This window comes from Talpa europaea (genome assembly GCF_964194135.1).
Source record: "Talpa europaea genome assembly, chromosome: 1".
Lineage (NCBI taxonomy): Eukaryota > Metazoa > Chordata > Mammalia > Eulipotyphla > Talpidae > Talpa > Talpa europaea.
In genome coordinates, this window is record NC_140073.1 from 35627928 (window position 1) to 35651812 (window position 23885).

The window sequence follows — 23885 nt, forward strand, 5'->3', positions numbered from 1 at the left end:
TTCCAAACAGGTGGAAAATGGGCATTTTCTGCCCAAGATGGTAGATGTAATCAGATAATTTGGATGGTTATTGGAGGCCAAAGCAATAATTTATTTAGGAAGCTCAGCCATGACCAGATGGTCCATTTTTATAACTTCTTAGTGTACTTAGCATTTTTGACCTCCTCTCCTTAGGATATCTGACAGCTTTTCTATTGGTTACTTACCAAATTTTATACCAACTTGATTTACTTTCATCATGTCTTAAGCTTAGAAATGTTGGCATTGCCTGTTTTTACTAAAGCAACTAATAAAACATTCTTCTCCAGACCCATCTTACTTTCTTGGCAACCTTCGTGTAGAGATGTGATCAGCTCTCAGGGTGCCCAGGCTGTGGCAGGCAACAGAATGTGTGTAACCACTGCACTCTTTCTCTCTTCATATATGAAACTTGGATGATGCAGGGAAATACTCCGTCCCTTTCCTCTTGTCGGGTGAAGTGCACAGGCACTGCAGGGCAAAGTGCACAAACCAGGGGGACTTGTGGGCTGGGGGGAGATGTGAGGCTGGAATGTAAGATAAGGTAACTGACATTGATTTCCGGCTCTTGTTTTTAAAGGAACATGGCGACCCGTGCGTGGCTCGTCCTGGAAGGAGGTGTCTGTGGTCATTGTGATGCCTAAAAATCAAGTGAGTAAGTCACAGCGGTGGATCACTTTTCTACCACTGAGTCACTCGGGGGGTGGGGGTGAGGATGGGGTTGAGGGTGCTGGCTTCAGGCTTTGTCAAGTGTAGACATGCTGGCATCTTCTTCAAGCTCAGATGAATAGAACCCCATTTTAAGAAATAATGGCATGTGGTCATCGCGGCCCTCCTTCAGCCCTCTGTTTTTGCCTACAAGCTCCAAGGTGGCACAGCCCTCCCAGCACGGGAGGGAGACAGGGGTCAAAACTGAAAGGTGGTTGGGGACATGAAAGGCCTGTGTAGCTTTGGGACATTTGGGTGGGCAGGTGGGAGCTCTGCTCCCTCTTCCCTTAAGCCAGGCCCGCAGTTCAGCTGTCCTGACTCTGGCCCCAGCTCTGCTGATGTTTCTGTCTCCTGCCACCCAGATCTGGTGCCAAGCCAGGGATCTAGCCAGGCAGCTTCTGCAGGGAGTGATTCACAGTGCTGTGGACCATTCGGCCATAATTTGACATTGTGTCTGTAGCATCTTCATCTACCTAATTTCCATTCTGAGGAGGGCAACCCTGCTTACATCTTCCTGTAGATTCAGCAGGTCCGTGGAGACTGAGGGTCTGGCAGGCTTGCCATAGGCAGAAGGCGAGGATGGCTTGGTGTTGTGTAGCTGCCCTCATGAACTGTCCTAAGAATCACTGCTCTCCTTGGCCCCTCCCATCTGCCCCCAGAGACCTTTCTCCAGGCCATCACTGTTGGCTCTTGAGGGCCCTCAGCCCTACTTGCCGGTCCCTTTTCTACTTTCATCTCTGCCCTGGCTTTAGTGGGCCAGAGCTCCACATCCAGATATGCTGATCCCCCTGAGAAGCATCCTAGGCAAAGTTGGTGCCTCCTTATCCTCTACACACCCACAGTGCTCTGTTCACACCTCAGGGACATTACCAGCTGTGGTCTAGTCTGCTCCTTTGTCCATCTCAGCCACCATCTGTGGGAACTTCTAGGGCAGGAACTGTGCTCCACCTTCCTGTCTGAGCCTTGCAGTGCCATCCAGTGACGCAGTTCCAGGTACAAGGTGGGGGTCAGCAGCTGTTGTTGACTCAGGAGTTCAAACCCTGAAGTTTCATCAGGAGTATATAACGCATGAACCTATATCACAGTGCCTCATGGCAGGGGCAGATAGGGGTAGGTGAGGATTGGGGGAGGGGAGGGTGTAGGGTGTCGTGGGAGCTGGGGACTCCTTGGGAGGGGTTGGCAGGACATCCCCATTGATTTTATAGCTGTCGACCAACTTGCCCCAGGCTGGAGTCTAGTCAGGATCAGGACCCATGTCTCCTGGGACCTAGTCTGGTCTGGTTTCTATAATGCCAGATTTTATAATTAGAGAGAACTGGAGAGATTATTTAGTGAGCAAGGCCCTCATTACCAGACAGGGAAACTGAGACCTGAACTGAAGATACTTTCTCAAGGTTGCCAAGTGGAGAACTGGAACACAGGCCCTGGATTTCCAGTCTGGCATTGTTTCCACGCTCCCACTGCCTCCCTTCTGCATACAGCCGTCAGAGAACATTTAGGACATCAATCTGCATTTACAGGAGCGTGAAGAATTTACAGAATGTTCCAAGTTAGAGGCAAGGTAAAGCTGAGGAAACCTGGGCCTGCCTCCAGGAGCTTGCCTGAAGGTGTGAGCTGCAGGGGCTGGTGGGGGCAGAGGGAAGCAGGAAGAGAGTGGATGGTGAGGGGGAGCATCAGGCCCTAAGCCAAGAGGCTGGAGCTGGGTGGAAGCCCAGGTGGAGGAACAGCAGGCAGGTAGGTCTGGTATTTAGAGCCTGGCCTGGTGGGCTCCAAAGACTCACTGGGGTGAGGAGTCCCTGTTGAGATTCATGGACAGCGGGATGAAGGGGTTGATTGGATCAAGGGGAAGCAACTGAAGCTGCTCCAATTGTTCTGATTGTGGGCAAAGAGATCCTGATTAGCCTGCTCTGGCCTGAGAATCTCCCTCACTTCCTGGAGTCATCCAGACAGGAGGCTTGGGCACTGGACAGTAAGTCTCATCCTTGCCTGAAACGTGCGTGGGGAGGGGAGTGTGCATTTATGACTGGCTCTTTCCTCTTGTACTCGAATGAATGCTTGTTTTGTTTTCTTTGGGATTGACATTTTAGTTGTTTTTCCCCCCTCCTGGGTCTTCAGTCAGTCAAAGCTTGAGATGGGGCCAGGTGTGCTGGCCTTCTTGCCCTTTATATTCTGTCCCTTCTTGCAACTTCCTGGGCACACAGACTAGGAGATTGGTACAACGGCAGGCTCTGCCCCACTGGCAGGGTAAAACCTCCAATTCAGCCAAATTACAGAGAATGTGATGTTTGCCAAATAGGTACCTTGGATCATGATCCAAAATATGACCAGGGTATAAACTTCTCTAGGGAAGGGAAAGTGTTATATCTTTACTGTTTACACCTTAGATTTACACTGCAGCTAAGATTTTGTAAAGGTCATGTCATCTTCATAAGGCAGGTTGATTTGCTCCCATTTCACAGGTGAGAAATTTGACCTGCACAGGCAAATATAGCTGCCCAAGTGCCGAGCTGGGACACATCCAGGCCTCCTGTTGATAAATCCCATGATCTTTCTACTCTACTAAACTCCGACCATATGTAAATCCCCAGAGGACCTGGGACTTAGAGGCGCTCAATAAATATTTGTTGAGTGAGTGAACTTTGGCTATTTCTTTCTGTTTTCTTCTTCTTTTAATTAATTAATTTTTGGGGGGACCACTCTTAACCATAAATGGTTGGCTGTTTGGCAGCTAAAGGAACACTACTCTGTGAAGTATTTGAATGTCTTGCTACGATAAGGAGCCAGTGCATTCTCTTCTCACCCAGCCTCACCTCCAGGAACTGGGTCATGCACACTGAATAATTAATTCCTTGAGTCTTTTACTCAGAGCTTCTTTTTCCTGATGATGAGATGCTCTGTCAAACACCGATCTCTGAAAGGTCCCTGGCAGAGGCAGGGCCTGTTGTTTGTTGTCAGAAACCTTCCGATGACCCACCTAATTGCCTGCACCGAGGACTCTTGGTGGAACCAGGTCAGGCTTGCAGCGGTGTATTGGGTCTCCTCCTGCACTCTTCCCCTATCACCTCCTCTGGTCCAAGGAAGGAGGATAGTTGTGGGTTTACCTTAGATGTTTAGGGTTCTGTGGGGATAGGAAGACTCACCTCTCCCTTCTCACTGACCTCTGAACTCCCCAAGATTTTGTGGCAAGGACTGGGGAAAGAATAAGTGGACCATGTCAGGTTGGGAAGGAATGCATGGGGTATAGGATCGGGGAGGCAGTTATCAAAATATCTTCTGGGCCTGCTTGTTCCTAAGTGACACATGGGTCATGTTGCTTAGAATCTGCAGGGGATCCAGATGACCTCATTAGAACAACCTAATTAGACTTGAGGTCAACAGAGTAGAGTGGAAAAAAGAGTGGGCTGAGACCAAAGACCCACGTTCTAGGGCAGTTGATCACTGCTTATCTGTACAGTCTTGTGCCAGCCCCAGAGCTCCACCTGCCCTCAGATTTCTTATTAAGGAAATAAGGGAGACAAAGAGGGCTGGGTAGCATCTTAAAGGCGCCTCCTAGCCTTCTCAGTGACTTCAGTGACCGCTCTGTCCTCAGATTAGCACCATCTTCTCCAAGTGACCGCCTCCTCACATGGCTGGAGTTTGCTGGTGTACGCACTTTTTCCTGACCTTTGTTGCTTTGCCACTTCTCCCTTACCCCACCCTGAGGCTTGCCATTGTGCAGATAAGAAGTGCCTGTTGCTGCCCTAGTCTTCTGCCAAGCAACATGGGAAAGCATCTGATGTTCTGAAAGAACACCGGGATCCTAGTTGTGCGTATCGGTATAGGAAGGGAGTGGGGGACATCCTTGAATGGAAAGAACCAACCCAGATGATTAGGTTTGTTGTAATAGCCAAGCTCTTGAGGATCCAGCATGCCTGGACTCTGGTGAGCTGTTTGACTAGAGGGTAGTAGATATGTCCTTAAGAATAGGACCCCAGAACTACCCTCCTCTCCGCTAGCCAGGCTTCATGGGCAGGAATGACCAGGCAGTCTGGAGTAATCAAGGTCCCAGTGTTGGCAGATGGCTGCCCAGTGGGAGCTAAGAGATGCTCAAATAGACAATAAGAAAGGGGAAGGGACCGTAGAGTGTTAAAGCTGGAAGAATTCACAGATCATCTAACCTAGTTCTCCTCCCTTATGAGTTATGACACTGAGGCCTGGAGACATGGCTTAGCCAGATCCATTAAAGCCAACTGGTGCAAGAACTGAGAGAGAAGCCAGGTCTCCTGACCCCCCAGTCAGCATAACAGTCATATGAAGTGGCTCTTTCCTCACTACTATGTTGCTGCCTCGCATGGGTCCAACCACCACACTTGCTCCTTCTCTATTTGACCTTGAGCTTGATTGTTTCAGGTGTTATAGATCTCCATTGCCCCCACCTCATTGTTTATTGAGACCTAATAAAAACATGGGTGCATGGGAACATCATGGAGAGGTGAAGGCTATTGCCTTGGTGCAGGCTGTTTGACTGCACTTAGTAACTTAATGCTGTTAAGTCAGCATTTTTCTGTTTTACTGTGTATCTTGGGGTGAAAGATAGATTTCCTGTCTTGATTTAAGACAGGAAATGAAGGATATGGTTGCCCAGACTCAGTAGTTACAGCATCTTGTGGATTTGTCATTCAGATAAAAATCACCTTTGTGACTAAGCAGGTCTGAGAATCCCAAGCTGAGAGCATGAGTGGAATGCTGTCCACCCTGCCTCTTACTCTGAGAGAGGGCACTTTGGGATAGAGGCTCGCCACCCATCTCTGGGTTGATGGCACATCAACCAGAAGGGAATTGATTCATTCATTCGTTTCTTTAGGGACTCCATCTGACTCAGCATTTCCTCCTCAGCTCAAAGAAATGTGCCTTGAGCTTTCAATTAGGCTGGCATTAAGTATATAAATATATATATTACCTTATTTCCCCCTCGTGTAATCCTCTGAATGGTGGGCATGGCAATTTGTTGCACTGAGGAGAAAATGAAGGCAAGTTAGTTAAATACCTCGTGCATGTCCCACAAGGCTCAGATACAAGATGTCTGGCACCAAAGCTTTTCTCGTTCCACATGTCACAGGACTGCTCTGCACAGAGAAGGGAGAATTGGGGCTAAGTGGGCAGGCCATTGATTGAAGCACCAAGCATTGATTATGAGGCTTCCAAGTGCCAGGCCCTGGACTTGATTGAGAGGATGCAAAGGAGAGGAAGACCTATTCCCTTTATTGCCAGGAGCTCGTGGTGTGGTCTGTGTACAGAGTCACAGCCACAGTCTCAGCATTGTCATAGAGACAACCACTGCTCTGGAAGCACTCAGGCGCGAACACCATGCAGGGATCACTGCACAAGGAGATGCTATGGGACTTGGGTATTGGAGGATGGGTAGGAGAGTGCCAGGAAGAGAAGGAGGCAGAGGGTTCTCCAGGTGAAGGTGTCTGGAAGTAAGGAGGAGTTCTGTGCATGTTTTCTTCTTAGCTGAGGGTAGAGGAACAAACATTCAGTTGAGAGATAAGCTGGGGAGGGAGGAGGGGTTTGGAACCAGACTGCTGATGGCATTGTATAACCCTTGTTAATTACGTGAGAGTCATTGAAAGAAATGCCAAAAGGACCAGCAAAGATTCTCCAGGCATGAATTCCCCAGGATCTGTGGTAGCTTCCCCATAGGAACGGACATGGGGTTTGTTTCCAGGTAGCATGTGTCCATCTTCTGTGTTCCATGTCTCACGTGCCAGTGGAGGTGTTTACGGATGGGGCTAAGGCTTCGGGGAGGGACCAGCCTTGCTGACAGCTCATGTTTAGAATGTCTCAGATTCTTCTTGCCAAATAAGCTGATAGCAAATGCCCTTGTGAGTTCATGGGCAGACTTGCTCTCCAGGGACTGTTTTGCATTCCAGACATAATAATTCTGTAGGAGCTGGGGGTGTGGGGTGAAAAGGCTGCTTAAAAATAAAGACCAACTAAAATAAGTCACTGTTTTTGAGGATAATATTTATAAGGCCAGAGTATCCAGGAAGTAGATTATTTGCCATGAGGCTGAGCCAGAATCTTTCAACATATCAGCTTTTAATAATGGGAAGAGGACGGATGAATGAGAGCCCACCAGCAACTCTTATCTCTTCCTCTTTAACAAGCTCTTTGCTGAGGTCTGCCCCAGGAAATCAGTTTTGGAAATGGAGCTTTGGGCCGCTCATGTACTCCATGGAGAGGAGGGGACGTGGAGCCCGTGGCTCTTGATCTCCTATCACAGTCCATCTTTGGTAGTCCCCGGGTTTCACTCATTTATGAGGACAGAGAACATTCTTTCTGGACAGTTGCTGCTTAATTTAGTATGTTTTTAGAACATAAGTCCAAACACCAAGAAAAGAGGTCAGCATTTTCATTCAGCCAATACTAATTTATTATGTTGAAATGTCGGGAGACTGTCTCCCTCACCTCTACAGGAAATCCACGAGCCCGTCACGCCTCCTCCAGTGCGCTCTCTGGGCCTGCTGTCAAGAGGGACATTTGACTCACTGATGGGGAATGGTCATGGCGACTGCTCGTTCTGCAGTGCTTGTCCAGCATCTCTGAGCTCGCAGGAGCACGGCCTTTTAGTGTTGCCATTTTACCCTCAACGCCACCCCTGTGGCTGTTACCAAAAGGCACATGTTACAGGACTTTCAACCTTGATTCTTGGACCCTAGTCCTGGAAGGTGAAGTACAACCTGTCAAGCCAATAATCTCCTGTAAAATCTACTCAGCAGCTAAGTATATTAGGGACTGGCTCTCCCCTATTATCAGAGAGACCTTTCTGTATTTACTGGCTGGGATCTTAATTGGTTTTAAAGAGCCTTGGGGAAAATAATTCTCTGACTTCCTTCACAATAAGGAAGTGACCCAAACTCCTTCAGTCTCTCACTTCTGCCCAGACATCTGGACTGCATCCTGATAACTGTGTTTGGCATGGACAGAAACCCCCTGGTGAAGCGAAGACCTCTTTTCTCAGTGGTTTCACCCTGCCAGTGTCCAGCCCACTTGTTCCCCTGAGGTTGCATCTGAAAACTGCTAAGCTGTGGTCATTTAGCACATTTCCTGCCACCTGGTAATCAGTGTCCATGCGGTAAAAGGATGAACAGATAACTAAGCAGCAAGCAAATCCTCCCACTTTCCAGCAGAAGCAGAAAGAAGTAACCGGGTCTCAGACTGAATTGCCTGTGTGCTGTCCAGGATCTGGCGTGCACTCCAGGAATGATCCTTTGATCCTTGGTGCAAAGGGAGTTAACCCCCTCCCAGCTCCCAGGCTGGGATCTGGAGGGAGGACCAGATGGTCTTTGATCCACTTCCAGAAATGAGACTTCTCAAGATGATAAGTCCTGTTTTCTGGGCTTAAAACAAACATACAAGCAAACAACAGTAACAATAAACCTCCCTCTGGGAATGGCAGACCCCCTGAAAAGTGGGGCAGAGTCCATGTGCCTGCTACCCCAGCTTGCCCACCTGGCTGAACGTCCCGGGAATGCACTCATCTCCCCCAAACCAAACTCCTTGCTTTGTCATTCTGCTTCTCTGAACATAGGAGATTTTACATTTAAATCACAGATCACTGCTTCCCAAGTGTGTTGACATGTTGGCAGCCTTTAAACAGTCCATTAGGCTTATCTGACTCAGGTAGGGCTCACCTGCCCATGCAGGTGCACACACCTGCTCATAAAGGCTGCATGTGGTTATAGGGCCTTATGTAGAGATTGGGGTGAGGGGTGTGGCTAGCAGGACTTCTGTCTGGGTGGGGGACTTAATGGAAGGAATGAGTAAGTGTCTCCCCTTCCCCTACCCTGGCACATCCACAAGAGGCCAAGGGACCGCTGAGATTCAGGGAGGTATTTACATTGCTAAGAACATTAATGACAATATAAACAACAAAGCCCGTATAATTACATATCATATCAGGAAATTAATCCTGAAATTGAAGGTCTGTAATTCAAATGAAAAAATTTATGGAAATCTTTTCAGTGAACTCTAAAGGTGGTGCAGTCTGAGCTGTTCCATCCCTCCTGAAACAGGTTTCTACTGGTGGATGTTCATTCAACAAGCCTACCTACCTACTAGGAGCAGACGCTACGCTGGCACTGAAATTATAAACACGGAAATCAGTAACTTGTTAGTGAGTGACTTCATCAAAAAGGGGCATAGCACAAGTTGAGTTACCTCAATCTTCAGTATTGGTGGAAGACCACCTGCATCCTTAGACTGCGCCGAGTACTCTGGGAAACAGGAAACAAACGGCATGGGCCTGTTCTTTAAGAAGTCTTACAGAGTTGGCCCTTGAACAACTTGGGGTTAGGACACCCACTCTCCTTCCACTCCACCCCTTCGCCCCCGGCAGTTTCACATTGGATTATAACTTAGAGTCAGCCCTCTGTCAACATGGGTTCTATCAGCCAACATGGGCTGATGTTGATTGAATGTGTGCATGTGGAATCCATGTATAAGTGGACCCACACTGTTCAAGCCCATGTTGTTCAAGGCTCAACTGTGTTGTCCAGACAAGATCAATGCTCAGAAAACATGTTGGCACAAATGAAGTGCCAAATGGCCTGGCCTATGCCCTGTATGACCCCATGTTCTAATCATTTGTCTCCCCCACTCCCCACCCCATTCACCGGACAGTAATCTCTGGGAAAGTGGGGAGACAGAGCTTGTTCACTGGGCATTCACAATGGAGGTTCCCAGGAAATGGAATGAATAGAGTTGAATGTGGTTAGTGATTCCCAAACTTGGCTGATCCACAGAATTCCTGGGGAGTTAAAAACGTTTTCTTCTTGGACTTCAGGCTGCAGAGACCCTATTTTGGCATGGGCTCAGGATCTTGTATTTTTGGACAGTTCCTGGTAAATCTGCTGTAGAGGTGGGTTGGCAATCGTTGGCATGGCCTCCAGGAGTTCAAAGAATGTGTGGGAAAGAGAGGTCAGTAAGGGATGGGGGAAGGTTTACACCTGACGAATCCAGCTCATCCCCTAAGATCTAGCTCTGGTGCCACTCTTCTCTCCAGGCTGTTTGTCACTCTGTCTTGTGTCTGTGCCCACATGTCTTGATGTCCCCTCTACTGCAGCCCTTACCGATAATTGTCACTCAAAGTTGATCACCTGAATAGACAGCTATATAGGAGGTGGTGGATAGGAGATCTGGAGTTAGGCCCTGACTCTGCTTCAGAGGATGCGTGAGATTTAAACAGGGGTAAAAGGGGAGGCAGAGACCACATGTGGAGCTCTGAAGAGACTAGCATACTTGAGGCAGCCCTAGGGAAGCCCTAATACCTCTGGGAATTGAGCCTAATAAGGAAATATGGGCTGCATTATGATGGGGCGGGGGAGAAGGCTGATGAGCCCAGCAGGAGAGTTTGGACTTAAACAGTGGGATGTAGAGAGCCCTAAAGCCCTGTGAACAGGGAGCAATGGTACTGGTGAGATGGGGAACAGAAGATGGGACGTGAGACTAGTTGAGAGGTTCCTAGAGCATTTCTGGAGCTGATTAAAGACAAAAGGCTTTCACAATTCACGTTATCACATAACCTGAATTTTGTGGCTGCTTTTGATTAGATTTTACCCACAAGTAGTGGTTACGGAGTATCTACCATCCTCAGAGGCACAGGTGCCAGACACTGGGGTGTGTGACCTCTAGTACCAGAGAGCTCACAGTTGGGTGACACTGGCAGACCCACAAGAAGACAAATACAACAGTATACGTGAAACCATCCTTAGGGCCTCCACAGGGTACAGTGTGGGAAAAGAGGGCAAGGAGGGAGCTAAGGAGAGGCTTCAAAGAAGATCTGTGCAACCAGGAATACTGCCCAGCCACACATGATTGCATTTCATTCTCACATAACCCAATGGGGTCAGCACTGTCATTATCCTCATTTTATGGATGAGGAAACTAAGGTTCAAAGAGGTTAGATAACTCATCACCTCACACACCTAGTAAGTGGTGGGTGAGTCTGCCTGATTCCAGAGTCCACACTGGGACCCCTGACACACTGCCACCTTTAATGTTTCAGTGTAATTGATGACTGGATCTCACCGACTGACCAGAGTCTGGATGGGCAGGTATTCTAGACAGAGGGACCATAAACAATGGCCTGGGGTGGGGGGGGTATGAAAGTAGAGTTTACCAGGGCCTGGCAGATGGCTCAGTCAATACAGAGTACAAGGGGTTGGGCAGGCTGGAGAGTAGCCAAAGGACGAATCGGGGGTGGTTTTGCTTTGCTCTATTAGATATAGGTTGCTCTATAATCTACAATCTAAAGAGTGTGCTGTTGAAGAATTTGAAACAGGAACAAGCCTGACCAAGTATGCATTTTTGACATAGAGATCTCTCTGGCAGCTGTTTGAGGAAAGGGCTGGTGACCTGGAAGGAGGTGATGGGGATGCAGGAAAGGCATTTAATGACTTTTGGGTGAAAGTGGGGAGCAAGAACTGGACAGTGGATGGGGCCATTGAGGAGACAGGACTTGGGAACTGGCCAGCTCTGTGGGATGAGGGAAAGTGGCCAGAGAAGGTGATTCCAAGGTGACTTGAAAGTGTGGTGCAGACGGTGCCCTGCACTCAGGCTGCGGGTGCACAGGAGGAGCATGTGGGGGTGGGAGGTGAACTGACCATGTGTGAGGTCTCAGGGGAGATGTGTAATCAGCAGCTGAAATACAGGAATACAGGTCGGAATGCAGCAGGGATGGTTGGGTGGGTCAACAGGAGGTGAACGCTGGTTGAACTGTGGTGGTGCTCAGATTTCTGACAACAGGAGGGTAAACATCAGAACTTTGACTTGCAGCAGAAATTGGGGGACATCTAGAGAAAGTGAATATGCAGAGACTGAAAATGGGGAGCAACTGTGAATAAGATGATCTGAGAAATGATGATTGGATTGGGCAACGGAGTTGGTGACAGCCTTGGGAACAGGTACCTGGGCGGGGCCGTGTGTGAGAGTGGAGGGAGACAGGGGGGGCTGAGGGCAAGTGGAGATGAGGGGTAGAGATAGCTGGGGTACTAGCCTGGAACCTAGGCTGTGAAGGGAGGATGTGGGAGTGCCATTTTGTTTTCTCCACTAAAAGCAAATAGAAATCTAACTCTGGTTGAATTTGTGCCAACTTTTGAGACAGACTTCACAATGATAAATTCACAAACTTGTCAGGTGATGAATTTTTTCTTCTTTCTTTCTTTCTTGCTTGCTTTTCTTTCTTTCTTTCTTTCTTTCTTTCTTTCTTTCTTTCTTTCTTTCTTTCTTTCTTTCTTTCTTTCTTTCTTTCTTTCTTTCTTTCTTTCTTTCTTTCTTTCTTTCTTTCTTTCTTTCTTTTCTTTCTTTCTTTCTTTCTTTTCTTTCTTTTCTTTCATGTGGTCACTTGGCACAATTATTCAAAACAGGGCATTTTGGACATGGCTGTGAGCTTCTGGGGCAGGGTCTGCGCTGAGGTTGTCCATGCCCTGGGTGTGGCCCTGTGCACTGAAAGCAGGCATCCTCGAAAATCCTTTTCAAGTTCACTTTGCCATGACTTCTACGCCTCCTCCCCAACATCCCTCTCTATCCTCCAGACTAATTACTAGGATTCAAGTCCCTGAGGCCTATTTTCAGCAAGTCGGGAGATGTAGTGCCATCCAGATACAAAGGTGCACCTGGGGAGTTCCTTCAAGGGCGTGCTGAGCAAAGATGCCATGGAAAACATGCTTTCAGCTGTCCCACCTCAGCAAGAGGTAGATTAAGGGGAAAATATGCCACCTTTGTCATCTCTCAAAATGCACCACTTTCTGCCTTGGTTTGGTTTGGCCTGGCATGTCTTGGGGTGTTGGGCGTTATCCCCAGGGCAGTGTGCTGGAACCACACTTAATGAGCACATCTGTGGGGCCGCCGTGTGAGAGGCACCCTCCTTTGATTTTCACAGGGACTCTGTTGTTTATGACTTGCTCTGGGGAGTGCTTACTTACTCAGAAGTCAGTGTTCACCACACCACACCACACCACACCACACCACACCACACCACACCACACCACACCACACCACACCACACCACACCACACCACACCATACCAGCTGCAGGGACTTAGAAACTTGCAGTGGGGGTGCAGGGTGCGGAAGAGGGGGATAGGGGGAGCCATTACTGAAACCAAAGAAAGGTGCTCGTCTGTCCATCTTATTGTCTTATTCCATTGTCAAGTAGAGAAGGAATGTGTTTTTTCAACATAAGGTATTTATTTATTTAGTTAGTTAGTTTATTTTTCTTTAAATTTTATTTTTATATTCCCCATACAATTACAACCCCCTTATTTTGACCCCAATCCCTCCTTTCCCTGCCCCCCACCCCCCATAGAGTGTCTCTGGTTCATAGTTGTTAACATAAGGTATTTATATCTCTATCTCTGTGGGGTGGGGGGAGTTGCTTAAGTAGAGGGGCAGAGAGGAGCAGGAAGTCTTTCTGGGCTCCAGCAACTTTTTCAGGATAATTTGGTCCTGATAGCAGGTAGGATATAAAATGACACAACTGGTTGTTTTAGAACTTGGTCAACAACCACAGTGGTCGTGAGTGGGATGTTAATTCCTTCTTACGGAGAAGGGAACGCTGTCGAAACAGGCAAGTGTGACAGGGCCACCTCGCTGTGCTTTACCTACTCTGTTAGTAAGGTGATGTTTTCTGCCTAACAGATAAACCCTTGATTCTCAGTGACTTCACATACCTCTAGTTTATTTCTCACCTACAAAAAGCCCACATATTCCTGGTCCTAGAGGACTCTCCTCCAAGCAGGCATCCAGCGGGTCTGGCCTTTCTTCTCTTGGCTTTGCCATCTTCAGCACGTGGTTTTCAAGGCTGCTGTGCTCTGGCAGAAGTGGAAGGGGTGGCGGAGATCACCCATGGAAGGTTCTTAAGGGTGGGACTGAGAAGTGGTGTACATCTCTTCTTCTCACATTCCACTACCTTGAACTTGGTCACTTGAGCTCCCACAGCTGCAAAGAAGGGCCCAGGAGGAACGAGCAGGCCGGTGTGTATCTACTAGACCCACCAAGGCTTGAAAAGTCTCCTCTTAGCTGTTTTTATTGGCATGTTGGCCACTGTCCTCATCTGATAGAGCAAGACCTTTTCCTTACCCCAGACTTCAGCATTTGGAATCAGATGAAAGAAGGGAGTATCGTGAGTTAAAGGGTCTGGAGCTGGGAACATGGCCCCTGATTTGGTGTGTGAGGCAGTGCTTGTGCCTCTGGCCCCGCCTACTTTGTGTGGGTGCCGTATGGGTGTGCTGGTTAAGGACGTGAGCTCTGATCTCTGGCTATGGTACTTTAAGTTATAGGTTCTCCACTTCTGGCCACATGACCGTGGGCAAATGGCAAACTTTCCTAATTCTTTGACAAATGGGGATAATAATAGTATCTAACAATGCTTTAGTTTGTTACAATGATTAACTTCTTTAATAAATATAAAGCTTTGGACTCATTGACTGGGATGTTATAGATGCTCATGAAATGTCAATGATTATTATGTCTCCAAGGGTTGAAACATCATTTTTTCATTCACTTGGCATAGGCCATATAGAGAGGGTCTTTTGCTAGGAGCCGGAAGTAGGGAAGTAAAACATTAATTTCAATACAGAAGGACTAACTATAATGGAAGATACAGGATACTGTGGGAGGGATCCAACCCATTTTGGGGAGGTTGGGATCAGTGAGGTGGGGCGATTCTAGAAGAGAGGGGCCTCAAGAGAAGACTAGGACTTAGTGGAGGTAAAGATGAGCTCACATTCACACAGGTATGGTACATGATGTATCAGACATTGCTTTTTAATGGGGAAGTTTTTTTGCATTACAATAGGATTCTTCTGACATCAAAAGGATTCATCCCAGGGAGCCTGAAATTAATGTTAGTCAATGAAAAATATGCCAAGTCCTGATTCTGAGTAACAGAAGTCTCATCTGACTGCATAGCTGTTGTTACCACTCATTCAGGCCTGCTGTACAGATCTGATGATCTGGACTTATCCACAGGGAGCTTTTAGAGAACCTATACACACCTCTAAGAATGCTCCCTGCTTTCAAGTAACTGTTGTCTGCTGGTACACAGTCTAGGGGCCATCGGAACACAGGTGCTTACCTGGGGCGTATGGTTGACCCTGGGGCCTGAGGCCATGGGGTTGGTCCCCAACCTTCTGATAATGTTAAAAGAAATTTCACAGGTGTCATGGGGGTGGGGAGTATGGGGAAGGGGCTGTCAGTGGTGGTCACTTAGGGAAGGCAGAACAAAAGATACATTTGGAACTTGGCAAAGTGGAGCTTCCATAGGTTTCCTGGGGTCAAATGAGATTTGAAAGGAAGAATAAGATAGACCTAGATGACTTACCAAAAAAAAAAAAAAAAGATTAAAAATTTATTTGGGTCAAATAAAAAATAGTAAGTTCCCTGCATTAGTCTAATGGCTTATTTTGCTTACTACATTTTCACTCAATGCATTTTAGAAAATGAGCTTCATTCTTAATTAGGTCACAACATTTTTTACTCTGGTCCTGGGCAGCTCCCACTGTTAGGTAGTGGTTGTGATATTTTATTCATCATGTGCATTTTAATTTTTTTTTATTGTGGAAAACATATATTTTTAAAAATTACCATTTTAATCATTTTTAAGCATAATTGACTGGCATTAAGCACATTCACATTATTGTATAAAGATCACCACCATCCAGGCCCAGAAATTTTTTGGCATCTTGGATTGAAAGTCTGTACGCATTAAACAGTCACTCCCCATTCCCATCCCCCCCAGGCCCTGGTAACCAGACTCTTCTTTCTAGTTGCTTATTCTAGGTACCTTCCACTATTAGTTTTGAGATAGGCTGGGCTCCTGGGAATTCAAATTTAGAGTTCGGTTTTTCTGGGCACCCAATGTGCAATCATGATGAATCAGGGCACGTGCAGAACAGGCTGCTAAACTCTTGTTGGTAAGGTGGGTTCATTGTGTGTGTGGAGGTGTATGTTACTTAGTCAACTCCTGGCTCATAACCAGGTACCCAAATTTCCTTCTTGGGTTCACTGGCAAGGGATCCCACAGGCACACCTGAGGTTGGGTCAAAGATAACATCTTCCCCATCCCCCTGCATGGCTCTTTGGAAAGGGACCTGCCTCCCCAGACTTGAGGGCCGGTGGTGCAGAGAGCAGCGCTGTAGAAGGTACACAGCCTTGGAGGGCTTATTCCTAACCTAGGAAAATGTAAGCCAGTCATTAAGTAGGCACCATGCCAGGGTTTCTTGTAGGATGGTCCTTTCTATTCTGGAGAAAAATAGCACTGATAGTGTGGGAGCGCCCAGGGGACCAAGCTCTCAGTAGCCCTGCAGAAGTTAAGCTACAGAAGCCGATCTCCGGCTGCTGAGACCAGCATTCTAGGCAGGGAGAGGACTCCTGGACTTGGAAGGAGGGAGTTATGAAGTCTGTACATGCTTCTGGTAGAAAATTTGGGAAATACAGAAAAACCTGAAGCTAAAAATAAAAATCCTCTGAATTAGCACTATACACACACACTTGCTGTTAGTGTTTATTTTCCTTCTCCTAGAGATACTACTTTATGGAGTTGGAATCCGATTGAGACCCTGCATTTGTCCCCTGCTCTTTCACTCTCCATTAGGGCATAGGCATTTCCCTGTGGATTAAATGTCTTTATAAATATTTTTAAAGGTCTGCCCGGTACTTTATTATTCGGTTGCACCATAGCTTATGAAACCACACCCTATTGTTGACATTTGTAGATTCTTGGGACCTGAGAGAACTTCAGAGACTATAGAGCTTGAATCATTTAATTTACATGGTGTTTTAGCAAAGGCAGAGGTGTTATTTTCATCTACATGGCTTATGGATGGGCAGCTCAGCACGGATTTGGAAGCAAGATGGAACTGGACTCTTCGCATAGCATCCTGACTCCATACCTGTGGGACAGTGAGGTTACCAACCCCTGTAAATCCTTCCCTTCTGTGACCAAGCAAGGGTGGTTCAATGAGATCATAGATGTGGGGGGTTGGGTCAGGGCACAGGTACCCTGTGAGCAGTGTGACTGTAAGTGCCTCATGTGGATGATGAGAAGGGCAGGCCCTGTCTCCTCATGCCTAGGCCAGAGTTCTGCCCACCTCAAAAGCATTGCTCCTCCTGGAGAGCCTTCAGGGAGGCCTAGCAGTATAAGCAGAGATGTGGAGTTCTGGCTAGAAACCATGATAGAAGAAGATTTTAAATGTGTGTATACATGCATGTATACATGCACACACATGTCACATACAATAGCAACGACACATGGCAAAGTTATTCTTGCATTCTAGGAAAATGAGATGGGCAAGTTTTGGAATTAATTTTTTTTCAAGACCCTTGTTTCTTAGAGTCAAGAGGGAGAAACAGTCTATCCTCCCCCACAGCCTTGGGAGGATTCTGTAGGATGATGCAAGTGAAAGAGCCGGGTCTCCTTCCCGGCGCGGTGACTGGTTAGCATATACGTCTCTGCCTCATGGCGGCGTGTGGCAGAGGGGGAGAGCAGAGAGAAGGGGTCGTCTCAGGATCTATTACTGGGAGTGATTCCCAGAGGAAGCAGATGGGAGTGAGGAAGCAGGAATGTGAGAGGTCATTTCAAGTCAGACCAGTGGGGTGAACTTTCTACTGGACAAGAGTGGGGAGAGGGCTGGGGCTGGGAGGAAAAGGGCCAAGTGACCCTGGGCTCTCAGCGGCAAGGCAGCATAGAAGGCCAGGACCCGTGTTCCCTGGAGACTGTCCCCAGAGCTCTCTGTCTAGGACAGTACAGACAGGCCATGTCTGGGCCCTGTGGCAGGATGGAACTTGGGCGTGTTTTCATCAGCTTCTCCTGCTAGGGCTCCAGAGGGTGTGCAGAGGAGACCATACCACTGGGTTTACCCACGTGGAAGGGACTTTAACTTCCATGGGTAATCTCTAGGGCTAATGCCAGGCACAGGGATCAGCCTTTGGAGAGGCAGGATGGCTGTCCCTGGGCAACCATGAAGATGACTTGATCTTGCTGAGGCTCTTCCAGGTAGAGGAGGTAACGTGCTCTCCATTGGAGATGTGAGCAAGGGAAGTCAGGGGTCTCCTGGCTGGAAGAAAGATGCAGGGAGGACTAGGCGGCCCTCAGTTCATTCCACCTCTGGGAGTGGCCCCTTTGGTTCAAGTTAGTTGCTGCGGGCCCCGGAAGATGGAAAGTCCGACGTCCTTGGACTGGGTGAGAAGATGGGGTCTGCGGCATCCCCTGTGCTGGCCTGTGTAATTTGTGGGGAAGGCATTTCACACTGCCCAGGCCCTGGCTGGCACCTGCCCCATCTCAGGGGTGGGATCCAGATAGCCGTGACTGAGCATCTTCTGTGTGTGAGGCATGGAAGTGGGGCCTTCTGCCTGCCTGCCAGATTGTAGGGGTGAACAGCTCTATTTCATTATGGAGAAAACTTGGCGATTGCCCCTCGGTGAGGTGCACCTGGGAGGTGTTTGAATGGGCGACTTGGCATTGTCAATGCAAGGGGATTTGGCTTTTTATTATATTTTCTTTGGAGTAAACACAAGGCTCATGTGTGTGAGCCCTGAGGGTGGCTTGAGGGTTGATCTTTTCTCCTGGGCCCAACTGCTGCTTTGTAGGAAGGGTCTGCCCAGTGTCTCTCCTTACGTTTTTGTAGATTTCATCATTGATCCACTACATGGTCATGCTGTGATGGGGATGAGAGGAGAAGGTGCGAGAGCCCTAAATTCATGTGCACCAGTGACTCTTGGGCCAGGAGGCCCCTTCTCTCACTTGGACAAGGACTGAGGAGCTCTGCCCAGACCCTGAGCTCGTCTCCCAAGTGCCACGGGCCAAGCCCATTATCAGTGCCGTCTCCAGCAATCCGAAGCTCTGAGTTTTAATTTGTAGCAGCCAGAAGCAGGGAAAGAGAATGCTTTGTGACTCATGAAGTCACATAGGCAGAGGAGCAGAAGAACCACAAATAAGGGACTCTAGTTGGCAAAAATCAAATTGCTTCAAAGCTATTCTTGGAAACTAAAGCATCACATCTTGTTTCTTCCCAGAAAACACTGAAACTTTTCATATTTCTGGGTAGTTGGTTTTATTTATATTTCATATCAAACTCAGAAAAGGCAACAACTGGGTGGTAGTTGACAGGAAGACTTTTAAAAGACCTACCACCCAAGATCCTCTGATTTAACCAATCCTTCACCTTCAGGAGAAAGGTATCCCTCAAAAGTCTTACACCCTAGTTTCTGGAAGAAAGGCTTAAAATTCAGACACAGACTCATGGAGTTCTTCTTAAGTTAGCCTTTCTCACTCGTGACCAAAACTACCTCGTCGAGTTACCCACTTTATTTATATATACAGGAAGCTGAAAAGTCATAAGGTGATTTGTCCAAGGCTGTAAATCTAAAAAATGGGTTTAAAGCCAGATCTGCTGGGTCTATGGCCTCTGGTTTTAGTGGCCTACTGGTCCACTGTGTTCCTCTTATTCTTCCTGTTGGTCTGATTAAGTTTGGGCCATCAGAAGAATAAGCACTGGCTCTCAGATGGCTTCCAGGTGCTAAGCACATTGTAGACATGACGGAATTTATTCCTTACAGCTCCATGAAGCATTGCTCATTTTGCAGATAGATGAGATCACTTGCTAAGTCACACGACTAGCAGTAAGGACCCGGTTCACCCCGCCTCTTGCCGGGCCCTGACTCCTCTGTTGTTCTGTGAGGAAAACTATCCCTCGTGGTTGTTGCAAGCATTTTTAAGGCCCTTGACTTAAATGGGAAAGCTGGTTTTAGAGGTTGAGACTAGTCCATTAGACCTAGACAGGCAGGTCTGAGCCTGGTACAGGCTGCTGGGGCTCTGTCCAAGGCAGCTTATCTTCTCCTGTCTAGTCATCCCCTCCACCTCCCTTATCTCACCCTAGATAAGGGCCCATTCTTGGAGCTCCCACGCCCACCCAGCACCCTCAGAACCACCTTTGGCTCTTTCTACTGGAGTCCTCAGATTAAGTTGTTCATTTTTCTTTGGGGGGAGGAGGGGAGGCCGCTGGGGTTGGAAGGAGACAGGTTCTTCCAGTTTGTAAATTATTCCTGGGAGTCAGGTCTGGCTTGATACCTTTAAGCAGTTCACCATTTTAGACAAGGAAGTATTGGAAACTTGGGAGCTGATTTACAAAACTATTTTTCATACTGGAGCAGTCTGGACCCAGTGTGATAGAAGCAGCCTGACTCTCCGGCTCCCAGGACCTCCCAGGACCAGGCTCTGCCCTCTGGCCTGCATCTTGTCCTTCACAACATCCCTGTGAGACGCTGTATCACCGTCTCTTACAAAGGAAATGACTGAAGCTCAGAACCCAGGGACTTGTGGGAGGACACGTGGGCAACGAGGGGCCGTGCTGAGATTTGGATCCCGGTATTCCAAAAGTCTCATGGTTTTCTCTGCACACCTGCCCATCTGCGGAAATCACTGTGCCATGAAACTGAAGCCGAGTAGCTTTGTATTTGTTCATCAGCCCCTGCATCCTTTGTTCAACTCAAGGCACGGAAGTGGTTCCGAAGACAGATAAAGACTGAGGATGTTAGTAGGCTCTGAAAAGCACACGTCCTGCTCTGTTTACGCTCTCTGGGTGGCAGGCCTTGCACATGGGGGAGAGTTGAGCCATAGTGGGAGGCAGTGTTTATGTGAGTGATGCCAGAGTGAGCACCACGGACATTAAAGGAGCCGAGATCTCATCTGTGAGGGAAGCCACGTCTTACCCATCAGCTTCCCAAGTTTGTTAAATTTGTTGAGTTGCAGAGACTAGAGCAGACAGGTAAGTTCTCTCAAGGACTCCTGTGGAGGCATGGGGCTTGGCTAGGCCCAGAGCAGGGATGACTGTTCTTCCTTTAGTTGAGGTGGTGCCAGGTGTGCTCGGAGAAAGACAGAAGGGAGGAAGGGGTCTCTTCTCTTGCTCACCTCTTAGTCTCTGTGGGTCTGGCATCTGGAGAGCTGGTCTGCCCCAGCAGGCAGCTCCATACAGGCATAGCCTGGCCAGGCCTCCATACAGCATTCACGTGTGCACTTGCTTTTCCTACTGGCTTTCCAGCTTCTTACCTCATTGCTGCCTGGGCTGCCACATTGCTGCCTTCTTCTCCTGCCCACCCTCTGCTATCTCATCTTCCTAAGACTTCTCTCACCCTGCCGCTCCTTCCCCTGCACCCCATGACCCACTAGAGCAGCCAGCCTTTTTCTTTGGCCTGGGGCAGACAGGCCCCACAATCCACCTTGGACACCCCACCACATCTGGTCATGAGTCCTAAAGTCCTGACACCAGGACTGAAGTCCATCACCAGCTGTGATTCTGCCATACACTCCCACCTTTGTATGGCGTTTCCTTTGCCTGGAACATCCATTCCCCTGTATTTTGAAATTCACCTTGTTTATCAGGTTGTAGCATTTTTGGCAATTCGTCTTGTGGTTTCTCTGGACTTCTGCAGGTCCTGTTGGACTCTGCCTGCTCTGAGCTTGCATGAACTTTGTTCATACCTACAAGCACTTGCCCTGTAGAATACCCTTTATGAGCCCATCTATTTTGCTAGGCCCCTAGCACCTAGGGTGATGCATGACTCTTGCTAAGGCAGCATTGTTGCTAAGTGTTCAGGACATTGTTCAGGAAGAAGACAAACACCATTCTTTGCTTTTAGCATGATAAGAATGGTCTGCAGTCCGAATGCACTCATGATAGCATTCCCATCTGCGAGTGGGAGAGCCACCCAACCCAAGGGCTTTGTCCCTGTGTGTTGGCTGAATTCCTGCTGCCAGGAGTCTGTGGGGGACACCTCTGTATGCTGTATCTTGCGGTGTACAGACCCCTTCAAGACCTCCTGACAGCTGGGCCAGCCTCAGCTCCTCCACACTTGTCTTCTTGCACTAGCTTTGGATTCCGGGGCAGGGGGAGAACTAGTGCCTTGGAAAATCAGTTCTAATTTATTTTTGTTCCTTTGAAACTTAAATGACTCCTAAGAAATGCCTGAGGTTAGAGTGGCGCAGAGAGAAAGGACAATGCCAAAACGCAGGCAAGCTATTTTTGTGATGTGAATGAATACCCATCGCGTTTTTCCTTCCATGAGGCTGAGCACTTGTTCCAAATAGCTCACAGCTTAGGGTGACAAAGCACAGGCTCCTGTATGCTGGGAGGAGACCCATGTGTCTCTCTGTCTTTCTGTCTTTCTGCCTGAGGTGGATCTATGCTTCCGGTAGACACTGGCAATAGAGAAAAGCTTTGGAAACTTGCCATTTGTCCTCAATTTAGGAGCAAGACCTCGCCCTCTAGTCACTAACAAAGAGTGAGTTTAAAATTTGACCTCTAAGGATAGGTGAGGTGGTCTTGAAGCCGAGGGAGAAATGTGCCTTGATTTTGGGGGTTGTCCATTGATGTAATGCAATTAGGGTACATACATTATCAGTCAACCAGTTTGCAGAGCCAAGAATCGTAAGTTTTCTAAGATGCTCTATCTTCTAGAACTGTTGGACTCAGGGCAAGATCGGCCAGGTGATGTTCATGCCAGCCAAGGTGTAACGTTAAGTGATCTGGGTTCTTTTCAGTCAACGGAGAGGAGTAGGGTGCTGAGGAGGACCTTTATAAGTAGGGCAGCACTGGCAGTTAGAAAGTATGCGTGTACATTCTGAAAGTTATTCACTCCCCACCCTTACCCTCATTGCTACGGCGCTCACCTCTGCCACCTCCTACCTTTGCAGGTGTGACGTTCCCCCAGGTCCTTCATGGTGTTCTCCTCCATCCTCTTCACACCATTGCTCCACGTGGCTCCTGAACATGGGGGAAAACGAGGACGAGAAGCAGGCCCAGGCTGGGCAGGTTTTCGAGAACTTCGTCCAGGCTTCCACCTGTAAAGGCACCCTCCAGGCTTTCAACATCCTCACACGGCACCTGGACCTGGACCCTCTGGACCACAGAAACTTTTATTCCAAGCTCAAGGCCAAGGTGACTACCTGGAAGGCCAAGGCTCTGTGGTACAAATTGGACAAGCGTGGATCCCACAAAGAGTACAACCGGGGGAAGTCATGTCTGAACACCAAGGTAGGGAACGGGGACATTATTTTACCATGCTTCTTATGGGGAGGCTAGGAAGTGGGCATCATTTTGCCATCCTAGGGTTCTTGAAAGCCATGGGTGTGTTTTACCTGTTTAGCTCAGTTGAAGGTTTCATTTGTCTGTACTTGTGTAGCTATCCTGGTTGGGAGTTTTCATGGTGGCCCCAGCAGCTCTTCTTGTGCCCTCTCCAAGGCAAAGTTGAGGGAATGAAGCAAATGCTTGCCATTACCTTACTTCTACTGTTACTACCACTGTTATTACTTCTAGTAGCTACTGTTCTGTGATCAGCTTCTAGACTCTTTGTGTACATGGTCTTCCTGGACATCTGCAGTAGTCCTTTGAGCCATTTAAGAAATGTGGAAATAAGCCTGTTTTCTTGTGCAAGGTCACACAACTAGGAGGTGACCTTGCTCTAATTCTAGGACTTCAACCCTAAATTCCGTGGAGGCACATGCATTGAGATTTGTGTTCCTCCGAACATTTTAGAAGGTCCCTCCCAGCTTTCAATTGACTAGTGTGTCTTGGGTCCTTGTTGCCTTTTTTTCCTTCTCTCTTTCTCTCCTCCTCACACCTCTGCATTCTCCACTTTCTCAGGATGCCTTTCCCTGCTCAAGACACACTTGTCATTAACCCTCGACAAGCTGATGGCTTACCCCATTGTTTGGCCATAGGCAACATCAGTGAGCATGGGGCTGACCTGCACATCACGTATCTGATGTCTCTGAAATGCCTACCACCAAACAGGCAGTTAGAAGTCAAGACTTCCTGGCTGACCTTTAGGGGCTGTCAGCCCTAGGCCCTGGTCCAGACTGTATGTTTAGGTTAAAAGTGATCGTGCTGTATTTAGACCTCACAGGAGGTAGCTCAGCCAGAGCCCTTGGAATTCTAGTCAGTGCCAATCCCAGACAAGAGGATTGAACTCTCCATGGCGATTAGGACTGTTGTGTTTTTGTTTTGGTGATGAGGAGTGGTTGCGTCCACCGTGGGAGATGGCTGCTTTCCCCTGCCCTAGGGGAGACAGCTGCCAAGCTCCTCAGAGCCTGGGGCTCCCCTCCTCTACAGGGTATAGGG

General features: G+C 48.1%; 1 protein-coding gene across 1 annotated transcript in view; it reads left to right on the forward strand.

Annotated features, from left to right (window-relative positions):
* Positions 1-22535: 22535 nt before the first annotated feature.
* Positions 22536-23885, forward strand: part of LOC311180454 (F-actin-monooxygenase MICAL2-like) — a gene marked incomplete at both ends in the record, with an annotated part of 84464 nt that continues 83114 nt past the window's right edge. The window contains 1 exon segment of the mRNA XM_084248309.1: positions 22536-22799. Within this exon segment, the coding sequence (XP_084104435.1) occupies positions 22536-22799 (264 nt within the window).